General features: G+C 36.5%; 1 protein-coding gene across 6 annotated transcripts in view; it reads right to left on the bottom strand.

The window, feature by feature from the left end:
- Positions 1-223: 223 nt before the first annotated feature.
- The window catches only part of LOC139750418 (WD repeat-containing protein 48), a 45,763-nt gene continuing 30,795 nt past the window's right edge, over positions 224-15,191 (bottom strand). For all 6 annotated transcript variants that reach the window (XM_071665190.1, XM_071665192.1, XM_071665194.1 and 3 more), the window contains exons 10-15: positions 15,045-15,152; positions 11,729-11,837; positions 10,513-10,690; positions 9,449-9,643; positions 7,153-7,339; positions 224-5,280 (exon numbers count right to left, since the gene is read on the bottom strand). In XM_071665190.1, the coding sequence (XP_071521291.1) occupies positions 5,185-5,280; positions 7,153-7,339; positions 9,449-9,643; positions 10,513-10,690; positions 11,729-11,837; positions 15,045-15,152 (873 nt within the window). In that variant the 3' untranslated portion in view covers positions 224-5,184. The remainder of the gene's footprint in view (positions 5,281-7,152; positions 7,340-9,448; positions 9,644-10,512; positions 10,691-11,728; positions 11,838-15,044; positions 15,153-15,191) is intronic.

Raw genomic sequence — 15,191 nt, forward strand, 5'->3', positions numbered from 1 at the left:
GCTGTCCACAAGTGGGTGAGGTGGAAAGGAAAGCCACCTGGGTCAGAGGAGTGCAACTTGAACACCAGGGAAGTGCTGGCACTAACCCTCCTGATACTCAGGCAGGTAGTACTGGTAATATACCTCCCGGGTCGTTGGCTGCCTACCAACTACTACCTATCTAATGCAGCTTTACAAAAATAAAGACATGAATTTATAGGAAAGATTATAAAATACTTATGAGATATGTACCTCCTTTGAAAGAAAAATGTTTATTGATTGAATAAAAATTTTCCAAGGCTTTTGATAATAAGATAATGCAAGGGTTGTGCCCTTAATGACATACATAAATGTATGCATATTACCGGTGTTTTGAATATTGTATTGCCTAAAGATACCTGCACATGCACACACATTCCACTTATGCAAGAAATTTACATAACTTCAAAATCATGGACAAACAAAACAGACTCGTTGGGCAGAATGCATCTGAAGGGAAACGCAGACACACCAGGTTGGACGAAGCTATTATTTGCCTATTTTGATACTTGTGGGCTGCAAATATCATATGGATTACCAAGCACCAAAATCATATTCTAAATCTTACTACTTAAGAGCTTCCTGCTAGTTCATCCTACATACTTTTTCAGCAACAAAAGAACCAATTAATCATAATTCAAGTTTAATAACAAAGTGATAAAATTTTTAATATAAAAAAGGATGCAATAATATCCAGCACCCTGAGAACTTTGTGGGATAGTAACTTTAGTTAATAATAAATCAAGACCTAAGCTTTCAGGAGCCACATAACAGCAACTCTTGCAGACTAATACCAAATGTCATATTTTTGCATTATTTATAATCATTTCATGGATGATACATGTACGAAAATAAGTATGAGAATAAATAAGGCCAAATATTTGGAGTTAGCTTATCAACATTTACATTTAAGTGAATCCTGGAGAATCAAGGTCTTGGAGGAGAGCAAGATACATCCCATTAACAATCTTCAGGCCAAAATGAAGCACGTTCTAATTTACAGTGAGTAGAGATGCTCATCTTTTTCAATTAATACTCCATTTTACAAATATTTCAAAGCAACTGTTTACAGATATTCATCTGACACAAAATCTAACTATATATACATTTTCATAATCACATATTAAACACTGGAAAATTATTGCCCATAACAATACTCAGCCAACTAATACATTTCCAAATATCTCTAAACAAAACTTCATCAACTAAAAAACCTTATGGCTAAATAAAAAAAAAGACAATTTTCTCATTTCTAGCAAAAAGAGATCTTTTAATTTCCACCATTATCAAAAACTCAATATTACAATATGTTTTGGTGCAGAACCTTATGCCATGATGAACTTTGAACAATGTTCCTCATAATGATACAGTCATGCTGCATACTCACAAAGCAATGTTAACCCATGCATCAGTGGAAATAACAAGCTGTTTGCCAGTAGCTCAGCCAAACTAGAAAACCCACTGAACAAGTGAGACTGTACAGCAAGTGAGACTGCACACATTAAGGAAGAGAAAATGTCAGTTTCATTGGAATATATATTTTTTTGACAAAAGGCAATATTCATCAATCAAAGTATATATATATATATATATATATATATATATATATATATAAATGCATTCTTCTAATGCTTAAGCAGCAAATACACTTTGATTTCAACCTTAGCTCTGAAAATCACCCGCATGAATGGTCTTGTAATTACATCTATCATGCAAGCAGGAGTCATTGAACAAATACTCCTCTACCAAACTGGTGGTTTCTCTGAAAACATTCCCACCCTAATTACAGTCCCGATGTTTAGTTATGCATTCCCATTATATGAATACAAAAAATACCATTTCCCATGGTAGAACATTAAGAAAAAACATAGATAAGAGAAATAAACATAAGCACTGGAAAGTGGGGTGTTATTGCTTTGTGAGTATTAATAAGCAAATACGTAAACATAAGTTTACACTGTCTCTCATTTTTGGGGTGGCAATTAACAATAAGCTATGAAAATACTACGATGCTGATGACCTTACAAGGCTCAGGAATTCGGCTCAAGGATTAGGGACTGTAAATGCAAACAAAATCTGTGACCTAAAGTTGACCCTTGAACTTGGCCAGATAATCTTTACAATGGAATTTGCACAGCAGGTCATTATTGAATTTAGACCCTTCTCAATTTGGAAGAAGGCAACAGTGAGAAAGATCAATCTTGTGTCACGTCTAAATATGATGGTGACTAACTGCATATATGTCTGAAGATCACCATGCCAGGCTCACAGATTAAACTTGTCTCAGATGTAAATGCAATCACAGTCCAAGAGAACCTAGTCTAACTCTTGCACTAATGAAGACTGATACTGTTATCTGCTGTGATCTGTAGTAATGACTCACTGTCAGGGTATATGCCATTACTGAGCTATACCACCTTCCCTGAGATAATGTTACTCTATACCAAAGAGAGATGATATAAACAGATGTCAGGTTTAACTTTTAAAGTATATTCATTAACTTGCTTTGACTCTTAATATGGGCCTTAAAATCCTCTTGGATGAGGTTATAACACTAGCGAAATGTCACCTTTAGCGAGGCTATGTCATCATCAGCTGACAAAAGAGAGTACAGTGTCGTCAAATAACTCTTCACTTCAAGGGAGTTAATCCTGTCCTGCTACTGAGCTATGTATAATGCAGGCTTAGAGCTGCAGGAGCCCCAATAAAGGGGATCCTGGGATTAAAGCCCTGGGATCCCTTTGTGGAAACAGTCCTATAGTTTATAATAACAATAATAATAATAATAATAATAATAATAATAATAATAATAATAATAATCCACTTGCTTAAAGCAGTTTCCTCTAGTGCATTCTCTTTTACCACCTTTATGTACAAATATCAATTACTCTGAATATGAAAGCTAAATTTATTCTGGACCCTCAGTCATTCTTTTCAAACATCAAACTGTATAAACATTTCATTAATGATACTGGATGGCAAAAGGGATATATGAAGGTATGGTGAGGTATTGTACTATTGCTTCACTGAATCTAGGATTTCACTGAGAGGGTACACAAGTTAAATTTCTTATTACAGCATTTTTCACTGACACTGCTTACTGCACCACATAATATACACCACTCAATCATTTAGTAAGAAAACAAATGTGGATCCATAAATATGGTTAAAAGTCTTTGGGTTAGAGGAAACTCTCAATCATTTGTTCTAAAATATCCAGTCATGAAATATTTGGATGCATTTATTTTCCACCCATACTGTTACTGCCACTGTCTTGGGTATGTATTGCACTTACAATGAAGTTCCAAGCATCTACAGCTTCAGGAAATTCAATATTCTATCTGTAATGTCCAGTACAAAAATAAAAACTGTATGATACCAGGCATATTGGCTGGTTGGATTATTGGAACCAGACAATATATTTGAGAGGAACCTATGGTACTTTAAGTAATATCCACAATTTGGACAGCAAGTTTATATCTTTCTGAATTTCACAAAAAAATGACCAAAACAGACCAACATCTGGGAAAATTTCTTTAATAACAATAGCTGCGAAGTTTTGATTCAAACTATTAGTTTGAAAATTTCAAATGTTGATCAAAAAAGAACATATCTTTCAGTGCCATGATGATAATGGACATCATATCACATCTGAGAGGGAAATATGTCATTATTTACAATTCACAGCATCAGTTTTGAATTATCATAGGTAATTCATGTCAAATGTTTGTTTTTAATATCATTGATGCATTAAACACTTCATTCCATAAAACATCACAAAACAAATACATGTTTCATCTTACATCCAGCATTTAGACAAATCTTTCATGTATTTCACATAAACAGATATATGACTTTCTGAGGTTGTAGCAATCACTTTCCTGTCATATGCAGAGGGTGCATTCTACTTACAGAAAAAAGAGAGTCTGCAGAATAACTGCTCATGTAATTCACAAAAAATATACACTATATATACAATGCTGCAAGTGTAAATAAGTAACAAAAACCAAACCATTAACATATTTGCATTTCAATATCTTTGCACTTCACTAAAAATTTTTTAATTGAATGCAACTCCTGGATACTCCCAGTTGACTAAAAGACAATAATAAACAATAAGAGTTTAAACCCACCTCTGTAAAATACTTGATAATTCAAGTTATACTGGGGAATCACACTATTACATACCAACAAAAAAAAAATGCAATGAACAGACTTACAGTATGTGACTGAAGTTCCAGATTAACAAAACTTTCAAAATAAGAGAGACTGAAACAAGTCCCTTATTTTTTCCGATAAACAAATATACAACTTTCGTCAAGACCTTTACATTCAAAACATTGAATTCATCAAAATGGTTATTCTAGTGGTTTTAGGATTCACACAATTATGAAATTTAGGTTAAGTAATTTATGTTTGCTGTGTTTCAAGTTGAAAATGAGTCTTAAAAAAACCCTGTATATATACAGTTCACATTAGTATAATACACTTTCTATACCATTTAGATACACAAGGCTAATTTGACTACAATATGCAAAACAATACAAAAAGAATTCAATTATGCACATTATCAATAACCCGCATGCCTGCCTAAGATATCAACAAACTCTTGTGTCCATGATGGATGCCATCCCACTCATCAAAAACACTGTACATCACTGGTAAATATTTTTTTCACAGTCTGATTGAATGTTCAAACCACTTGAATAAAAAAAATGTATAAAAGAATAATGTCATGGATAACTAATTTTCTAGGTAATGGTTCTTATGGAGATATTTTAGTAATATGATTAAATAAAGTTGATTATCATAACATCTCATTCTTCAAACCACAGACCAAGTTATACCATTTACGACAGGAGAGGATGGGATTGTATCTTATATAGATGGACAAAAGTATATGTCACATTATGAAATGAGCTCACACGAAAGTGAAAATGATTCTATACAGTGAAATGATCTCAATGTACATAACTCATATTCAATAGGTTTTGGCATTCAAAGTTCCCACTTTTTATCATATTTTAAAAAACAAATCCCTATTTTCTACAAAATAATGTATAACAAGAAAATGTAATGAAGAATTTACTGACTACACCTGATTGCAGGCAGTAATTTCGTCCTACACATTATATAAGGAATGCTAACCCAATGCACATCCTGCTCTCACTTGATTGGTCGATAATACAATACGAGGTCTTGGGATGTGTTACCCCATATGAAGTGCTGCACTGTGCGAAGATCCATATTTGGATCCAATACCTGAATTGAAAATAGTAAATTTACGAAAGTTAACAAAAACTTATCAAACACTAAAAGAGCTCAATCTACCAAAAATACCACTGATGCTACTTCACACAAAACAGCAGAAATTTATACAGTTCCAGTATGTGGTAACCTTCTCCATATTCACAATCCATTTAAACAAGCAGTCTCTAAATTTGTCCTCCTATCTGATTCTGAACGCTCCTATTCACTTCATTCATATCTCTTTAATGCTCCAATTCCATCTACACCTCTAATGCTCGTTTCCTCCAGGAACTCCCATCAAGGGGGTGGCCATAGCAAAAGAGTCTTCACTTATCCCTGTCTTACATACCTTCCTCACATACACCATTCCATGCATTTTTCTTCCCTTTATTTTATTCATACCTCTTAACCTTTCCTTCTTTCTAAATTCATTACCTCTACCCATTTCATGCCACCTCAGCAATGTTTATTTCATCAACTACACCTTAAGATTATGACCTTGTCTCACTACTTTCATCATTTTCCACATTACCTAATCTACTAGTTCAATATTCACCGACAAAAAGGCAGCTTTAATCTTTTAGAGGCTCTAGTCTTTCCACTATAATCTACACAACCATGACTTATGCTTGTATGGGCTCGAAGTGAGTAAAATTAGATTTACATAACATCACAAGGAAAGAAAACATAAAAAGAAGTGTGAATGAGAAAGGGAGTGAGGAACACTCCTAACACTTCTTAATCACAGTTAGACTCAACTTAAATATCAAAGTTGCTATATAAATTGCCAATGAGATCATACACCCATTCCAGCTGTAAGGGGAGAGTGAGTATCAATTTTGCCATGATCAAGCAGTTCACATGGGGAAAACTTGTCAAATACTTAGAAAAACTTTTCTAGCCTAGTTCCAGCAAGAATTTCCTTCAGGAAATTATCATTATCAAACAGACACAATGATGCAAGTGCTAAAGAAGTGAAAAATCCAAAAGCACTTCATTTCACTTCATGGACATACAAGATCAGCACAGTGGAATGAATGACATCAATTCTTACCAGAAGGATCCACATAAACAATATCTAAGTAAGGAAAGATTCTTGTACAGTAAGACTTTATGGAAAGACTGTTACACTATGCCATTGATTGTGAAAGTTTTTAATACATCTAAGCAATAGGCATCATCAGCAACAAGAAAATTTTCTTTTAAGTGCACATAACATTTCAAAGGAACATAACAAAATGAGTCTTCAGAAAAACAAAGATACTACCTTGTTTTGTAAAATGAGAGCCAATTTCTGATATGAATGCTTATATGAAAGCCTGTCCTTATATATGTGTGAATGAAATTATGCATGATGCCCAGATGTAAGCGTGTGATCATTCTGATCAATATAAATAATCACATTAATCTATCTGTAAATGGATTGAATCAGGGCATGTGAAGCATCTGGGGTAAACCATGGAAAGTTCTGTGGGGCCTGGATGTGGAAAGGGAGCTGTGGTTTCGGGCATTATTGCATGACAGCTAGAGACTGAGTGTGAATGAATGGGGCCTTTGTGGTCTTTTCCTAGCGCTACCTCGCACATATGAGGGGGGAGGGGGATGTTATTCCATGTGTGGCGAGGTGGCGATGGGAATGAATAAAGGCAGACAGTGTGAATTGTGTGCATGTGTATATATGTATGTGTCTGTGTGTGTATATACATGTGTACATTGAGATGTATGGGTATGTATATTTGCGTGTGTGGACGTGTATGTATATACATGTGTATGGGGGTGGGTTGGGCCATTTCTTTCGCCTGTTTCCTTGCGCTACCTCGCAAACGCGGGAGACTGCGACAAAGCAAAAATATTAATCTATCAAAATAAATGCAACACTCTTACCTTATCATTACAGAGGAGCTGTACACGCTCTTCAGCTATTGATGCTGTTTCAGCTTTATCGTCATTTCCTCGATCATTATTATTGTTTGTAGTTGAACCTGCATCACTGCCACCCCCTAATACTTTTTCATATACATGCTCTTGTACTTTTCGTATTTGGATGAAGTCATTAGCACTGAGCCGATCTCTGAATATATTGCATATCAGTTAATAGGGAGCACATATCTTCATAATATACTTAGGACACTACTGAAATTATAACAATATTGCATATCAGTTACTAGGGAGCACATATCTTCATAATATACTTAGGACACTACTGAAACTATAACAAACATAATTATATCAAATTCAAACAATAACTCTGAACCTATGTATAAGAGAGATCTAACCCTCCACCACTGATGAGTAAGTTCATGAGGAAAGCCTATCAAAAAACATAGGTTGTTTACATACAGTGGGCACACTGAATGAAAAGGGGCTAGATCATCAAAATTGATATAGTCTATAAAACATACCAGGGGTGTTACCAGACTCCACCTGCTTGAGGTTACATGGCAAGTGAAAAGACACTTTTGACAAGGGTACAACATTTGGAGTACATTCTCATCAAACAACTCACTCGTAAAGGAGTCTACATTTCCCTGCAACTGGAAGTAGCACAGTACTGAGCTGCAGAGCCCTTTATAAAGGTCCTGGGCACAGGACTCTTTCCCAGAAACTGGTCCTAAGGTAACTATGAATGATAAATAAATACATCATGAGTGCTGCCAGACTCTGCCTGATTACCATTTCACTGTAAGTGAAAAGTCACCTTTGGTGAGGCTTTATCATCAACAGTTGTCATACAAGAATGCAATCTTGTCAGGGAACTTCTTTCCTCAAAGAAGTCCATCCTGTCCCTCCTACTGGATGTAGAGCAAACATGAGGCTGTGGGAATCCCTGGATAAATAGTCCAGGATTTACATTACACTGCAGATACCACTACTACTAATAATAATAATGACATGAATATCAATAACAATGATAAAAATCATATAAGATTTATAATTACCCCAAGACCATTATCTATGAGAGTTCTGGTGTTACCCAAAACCCTTCTCAAGGCTTCAGCAGCCCAAGAGTGTATCACTCCTAGTAGCAGGGTAATGGAGTGAAAAGTTCTTCAACTAGACTATACTCCCAATGCTACAGCCTCACCAAAGGCAACTTGTCACTCACAGTGTAACCTCCAGCAGGCAGAGTTCCACAACACCAATAATGATATCTTAGGTATATGTCAGGGGAGGATCTAACAAATACAAACTAAACAGACACAGAGCAAAAAAGAAAAATGAAAACATAAGGGTAGTAGGTATGAATATATTTGTGAAAGCTGTTAAAAATAGGAACTAAAAATTGATTCAGTCAAGGATACCTCAAAGCCTCTTTCCTTCCATCTCTTTCTTGGTCTTCCCCTTCCCATAGCTCTCTCCAATTCTATCAAGTAGATCCTTTTTGTCAATCCTTCTTCTCTCATCATCTCCATGTGTTCAAACTATTTCAGTAAATCTCGGTTAAGTCTCACAAACAGATTATGCTTATAAACAAATCTCACTCTTACTGTAATTTTTCAAGCAGTTAACCTGCTTCACACCACATACTATCCTCAGGCATTTAATTTCCAACACATCTAGCCTCTTCGTTTCTTTTGCATTCAAGGCCCAAGACACACATATACAATACCAACAGGATCATCATACCTTCAAACACCAATCTTTACCATCCCAGACTCTAACATCTCCCTCTACACACTCCTCAATACACTCAGGATCTCAGCTCCCTCTCCCACCCTAAGACTCACTTCAGCCCCCATGTATCCATCTGCTGCCACGTCTACTCTCAGGTACCTAATGCACTCCATTTTTCATCATTCAAACTCAAACCTAAATCATCATAGCTCACCCCTCTACAACATCTCTACCTCATTTTTGCCCATATTAACTCTCAACTTCCTCTGTAGTTACATTCTCCCAGACTAAGACAACAGTTCCTGTTGTTCCTCTTACGAGTCTGACATCAGGGCCATGTCATCTGCAAGCATATAATGTTTTCCCTTCACCCCCTTCCATTACATTCCTAACATGACAACTACTACTGTGCTGCATCTAAAAAAAAGAATTTCAATAACTTACTTTTTCTCTCTCAATTTGAGAAGAGGCATGAGAATACATGAAAAAGTGTGCTCTGTTCTTGACTTTTACATTTCTGATGTGCAACCACTACCTCAATGTGAAAAAAAATCCAGAAACTTACTTTTTCTCTCTCTTAATTCCAGAAGAGGCATGAGGAAGCAGGAAAAAGTAAACTTTGTTCTTGGGCTTTGGTGAAGTCTTCTCTACAACAATGTCAAGCACCCAAGGGGGAACTGTTTCATTAAGAAGTACACCTTCAGTATCACCACCAGCATCTCCACATAGCAATCTGTACAGCGTTCTTCCTTGTATCTCACTGTGTACAGAAATATCATATTCAGCTAACAAATAACCATATTTCCACAACTGTTACAGTATTAGGAATAATGGAACGGCTGATGCATATGCAAAGTTTCACTTTTGTTATAATGCCAGAAATAATACAGCATCTAAAAGAAATTAAAATTCAATATCTTAGCAAAAGATAAAACAATCCTGTACCTACACAACATTAAACAGATTCAAAAAATAAAAACTTGAGGAAATGGGAGGTGATTATGAAGAGCAGATAAACTCTTGTTGTCAACTTACGAATGTGGCTTAGAGACAGCACATCAAACCTGAAGACTGCAGACTAAATCAAACCAAAAAGATGTGGACCAAAAAAAAATCATAAAGATAGGTTCCACTGGTTAGATGCTGACACAACATGACAGGATACAACACATTAGAAAAAGTCAGAGAAACCCTGGTCAGGTCAGGTTAAGACACACTAGGTTCACTTTAGTTAGGTGTTACCATATGACTATTTCTAAAGTCTTCAGAAAATGAAAGGGATCATCTTATGGGAGAAAAGCAAGAGTCAAGCCAAATACATTATACTTGGATGGGTTGTAAGTCTTGACTTTTCTCCAGTCTCAGTTTAGTTCTGTGTAGCATCCATGGTCATATCTCCTCCAAGTCTGCATTTGTCTCTGTTCTTTTATGTCTCCATTAACAACACAATCAAACTCAAGTATTATCCATTACAATTAAAATCTGATACCATGAAAAACATGTCTTTTAGTCAAACACCGCAACACTTGAAGTTCCTGATCATCAAAAAAATAATCAATTAAAAGCTTAATATATGAAACATCAAAACACTAAAATAATAAATACACCAACCATTAATCAAGTACATACCTTATAATAACTGGTGTGTGAGGAGGAATAGTGAAGTATTCATTGCCAGGCCTTGGAGTGTGGCCGTTATGGTTTGTTACCCCACCTTCAGCACCATCTCCACTTTCATTCTCCTCAAACATATATGTTCTTGGCCAGTGTTCAAATAATGCCTTTAACAGCAATTCCCCATAATTTACTGAAGGAGAAAAAAAAGATGAAATATAAATTCTAAAGAAAAACTTTGGGATTGTAATGCTTTTTATGTAACACACACACACACACACACACACACAGACCTCTATGGTATATCAGATAGTGTGATTGACCAAAAGTCATCATGGACCTACCTAGGGGTTAGGCCTGCATGAGTCTGAATCTAGGGTGCAATAGTTGGCCCACAGCCAATCCTAGTTGTTCATCCTCTCCTCAGGATTTGTCGATAAATGGATACCTGGCTTAGGTTGGGGCGCATGAGTGTGTATACACAAAGATAGGGTTGTGTGGAGGAGGGCAGATGTGTTGCAAATGAAACGTTTGAAGACAATATGTGGTGTGAAGTGGTTTGTTCAAGAAAGTAATGAAAGGGTAAGAGAGATGTGTGGAAACTAAAAGGGTGTGATTGAGAAAGCATATGAGGGTGTTGAAATGATTTGGACATATGGGCATATACATATAATGCTACATTATGAACATCATAAAATCTGCTTCTTAAAAGTTAAGGGTGATGTGGTTACTTGTGAGCAGATATTCCATATCTACAGGGGTCTTACACATTTGGTGTGGCTGGCTATTCCTACACTGCTCTCTTGAGCGGGGTGAAATTACCAGCTATTTGCAATTCTAATCTCCCATCCCTATCCAACCAATATGATGCTCCTGCCCTCTCTATGTTCTAAACATATTATTTCTTCCACTGCTCTCACAAGCTATCCACATCTGTCCCAACCACAAAGACTTGGAATCATGGAATGCAAATGGCTGCATCTTTCATGGGTTTGTATGTGGAAATGAGCCACATGAGGGCTGACCAATATGAAACTTACTTAAACAGTGAAGCTGTAGAATTCTCTTTCCCCCTCCTTTGTCTTTCTCTCTTCCTAAAGCCTTTCCATTTCTAAGAATCACATCCACAAACACTTAAGAATCACTAACCAATATGTTCATATTTTCTCATACTTATTTTTCCTTCCATCTAAGATGGCCATGGTTGATTTCTTAGAAAAAAAATACATACTCTTAAGATCAACACCATCTTGAGTAGGAAAGTCTGCTTCTTTGGCCGATACCCACGCAGACAAACAATCAACTTCATCCCGTTTCTCAGCTAAGTGGATTGTCAGCATCTGTGGAGAAGACACTCATTAAATCTGGATACGTGGGATGGATATGATCGATATTTATGAAAAAAAAAGAAATAAACACTCCATTCAGTGTGACAAACTACATAAATTTCTTTATAATGGCACCTACACTAACATTAACCATTTCTGTATAAGCTATTAATATTTCTTAGTTAACAATACATTTAAACCTTTAACACTCATATTACAGTGACTCTCAAGTGTAAATCATCATATAAGATATACATCTGGAGTGGTTCATCTCTAATCTTACATAATGCACTACAGTGTATTTGGAGATTACATTCAGGAACATGATCTGAAATCTTTACATTAAAAATCAGATGTGAACCACTAGTTCTTTGATATCTGGACAAACCACAGCTTAAAAATGTAGAACACCTCTGATGTCACTGATAATCTACATAATCAAAACTTGCATTATGTGCATAACATGACAAAGTTATAGTATGAACATCCAATCAAGCTGTCATACCATAACTTTCAGTTTTTCACCTTTATACTCACTATATGTTGCAATCTATGATATTTACTGAGTGACAAGGTGATACCAGATACTGTACTAAGTGGACAATGTAAATTGCCGTACATCCCACCAAATAATGCCAATCACTCAAACACTTGCTATATTGTCCCATTTTCCCTTATCTACACTAATGATTTATGTAGAACACTAAACACATGTAATAAAAAGTGAATGATAATAAAAGATCATTAGGCCTATACAGTGCAGTAAACAATGGTAAACAGTGCACAGATTCCTCTATTCACATACTGCCACTGACTTGCCTACTAAGAAACACAAAGAATATGTGGGCAGAATTCCTTCTCCCTTATCCCCATGGATAGGTTGTGGTATGCACATTGCATCAGATGGGTGGAACAGCATGGTTTCTGGAATGGCAGAGTTTTAGTGAATCAGGTGCTTACTTTGAAGAATGTGAGTGGGAAACATCAAGAAAAACAGAAAGATATGTTTGTAGCATATATGAATCCAGAGAAAGCATAAGATATGGTTAATAGAGATGCTTTCTGAAAGGTGTTGAATGTATGGTGTGGGATGAGAGCTATTAGGAGCAGTTTTTATCATGAGAGTTCAGCAGTCAGTGTGAAAAGGTAGAGAGGAAGGCAAGTCTGTGGCAGGGGTACATGATGTCACTATGGCAATTCAATTCATCTACAGATGTAGTGATGAGAAAGGTAAATGCATATATCTTGGAGAATGGTGCAGGTATGCAGTCTGTAAGGAGTGAAGGAGTATGGAAAGTAAGTCAGTTGTTGTTTGCCCTGGCAGCAGACTTGCATAAGAAACTGAAGAAGTTGGTTTCAAAGTGTGGGAGAGTGAGTGAAAGGAGAGAACTGAGAGTAAATGTGAATAAAAACAAGGATAAAATTTAGGTCTAGCAGTAGAGAGAGACAGTTTAGCTAGGGTGCAAGTTTGAGCGGAGAAAACTTTGGGGAAGGGAAGTGTTCTAGATACCTGAGAGTGGACATGGCAGAAAATGGAACCAAGGAGGCAGAGATGAGTCATAAGTTGGGTAAGGGGGTGAAAGGCTTCAAAGCACTGAGGAATGTGTGGAAACTGAGGTCATTATCTGGGAGGGCAAAGTAGGTGTGTTCGAAGGTACAGTAGTCCAAGAGATGTATGGATGCAGAGCATGGGCTACTGATACAAATGTATGGAAGAGGGTGGAAGTGTTAGAAATAAAATATATGATACCAATAGACAATATGTAAAGTGAAGAAGGTTGACTGAATAAGCAATGACAGGGTAAGAGATAGTAGTAATAAGAATAGTATGGTTGAGAGAGCTCAAGAGGGTGTGCTGAAATGGTCTGGACACATGGAGGAAAAGGGTGAGAAGAGGTTGCCAAAGAGGATATAAGTGTCAGAAAAGAAGGGAACAAGGAGAAGGGGTAGACCAAATTGGAATTGGAAGGACAGGATGAAAAAAGGTCTTGAATGCACAAGGCTTGAACATGGAGGAGGGTGAAAGGTATGCAAAGCATAGAGTGAATTGGAGCAATATGGTAATCCAGGGGGTAGCATGCTATCAACCGACTGAACTAGAGCATGTGAAGCAGCCGCAGAAAGGTCTTCAAGGCATGGTTTTGGATTGTGGGCAGTGGTTTAAGTGCATTACAAATGCTAGCTAGAGAATGGATGAGGGTAAATGAGGCATTTTCTTAATTTGTTCCTGTTGCTACTCCACTAACGTGAGAAATGGCAAACAAATATGAATATAGATTAAGTAATAATAATGATAATGACAATCAAAAGACTTCTTTTTTAGGTTCCTGCTGCTGCTAGGCAGCACTTCACACAGAAGTAGGGATACAAAAGACTTCTTTGGAGAGAGAAGGTCCTCAATAAGATTTATTCCTTGCTATCTAGTGATGATGATACAGCAGTGCTGAAAAAGACTGCTTACATGCAGTGTAACCATCTGCAGGTGGAGTCCAGTAACAAGATATTTGCACTACACTAGCAACTTCAGGTCTGTATACCAAAGGCTGCCTCATACAATTGCAGCTCAAGATATGTCATACCATAAGGAGAATACAAAAAATTACTACAATTAAACCAAGGCTAAAAAGTTAACTAATCCTGAACAGCACCAAGCCTGGGTCTAATATACTGTTGCTTTGGCTCATTTCATGTTCCCAATTACCCACTGGAAAAAAGAAAAAAAAATCATCAATTGGCCACTGAAAATATATGAAAGGCACAAAAATCACAGCCAATGGTGCTTCAGAAAAAAAGCCCCATTCTACACTTTCCTTCAAAAAGACATTTTAATACATTTTTACACACACAAGGTTGCAGATGACATCTCTAAGAGCCTTCTAAATGGCTTCTGGGGATAAGGGGGTCAGAGAAGGATGAGGGCTGCAACAGTGCAGAATGCTCTCCTTTAACAACTCAGAATACTCTCCTTTATCAAGAGGTGACACGTCTGTCATCTTTACAGATGCTCAAATACCAAAGACTTTAAAAGTCTTTCTGCATGGAAAGGAAAGCTGTTGCAAGACATGCAACCAAAGTAAAATTAACTGTCTAAGAATCATGGGTTCTCTTAAAGATACGAACCTTCATAAACATACATCAAGAGTGACTCTTCAGATTTAAAGCAAAGATCCCATAGGACTCTTCACTGTTAAATTGACTGATTAAACTTCACATACTTACTCCAGTTTTAAGGTCCACTGTAAACCAGCTAGGTACATAAATAGGCTTGTTTCTCTTTTCCTTTTCACTCTCAAAATCCACTTTCCCTAATTCTTCAACCTTTACAGCCTGTAAGTAAAAAAAAAAAAAGAGAAAATTATGCAAAAC

This window comes from Panulirus ornatus, chromosome 9, assembly GCF_036320965.1.
Source record: "Panulirus ornatus isolate Po-2019 chromosome 9, ASM3632096v1, whole genome shotgun sequence".
In the NCBI taxonomy this organism is placed as follows: Eukaryota; Metazoa; Arthropoda; class Malacostraca; order Decapoda; family Palinuridae; genus Panulirus; species Panulirus ornatus.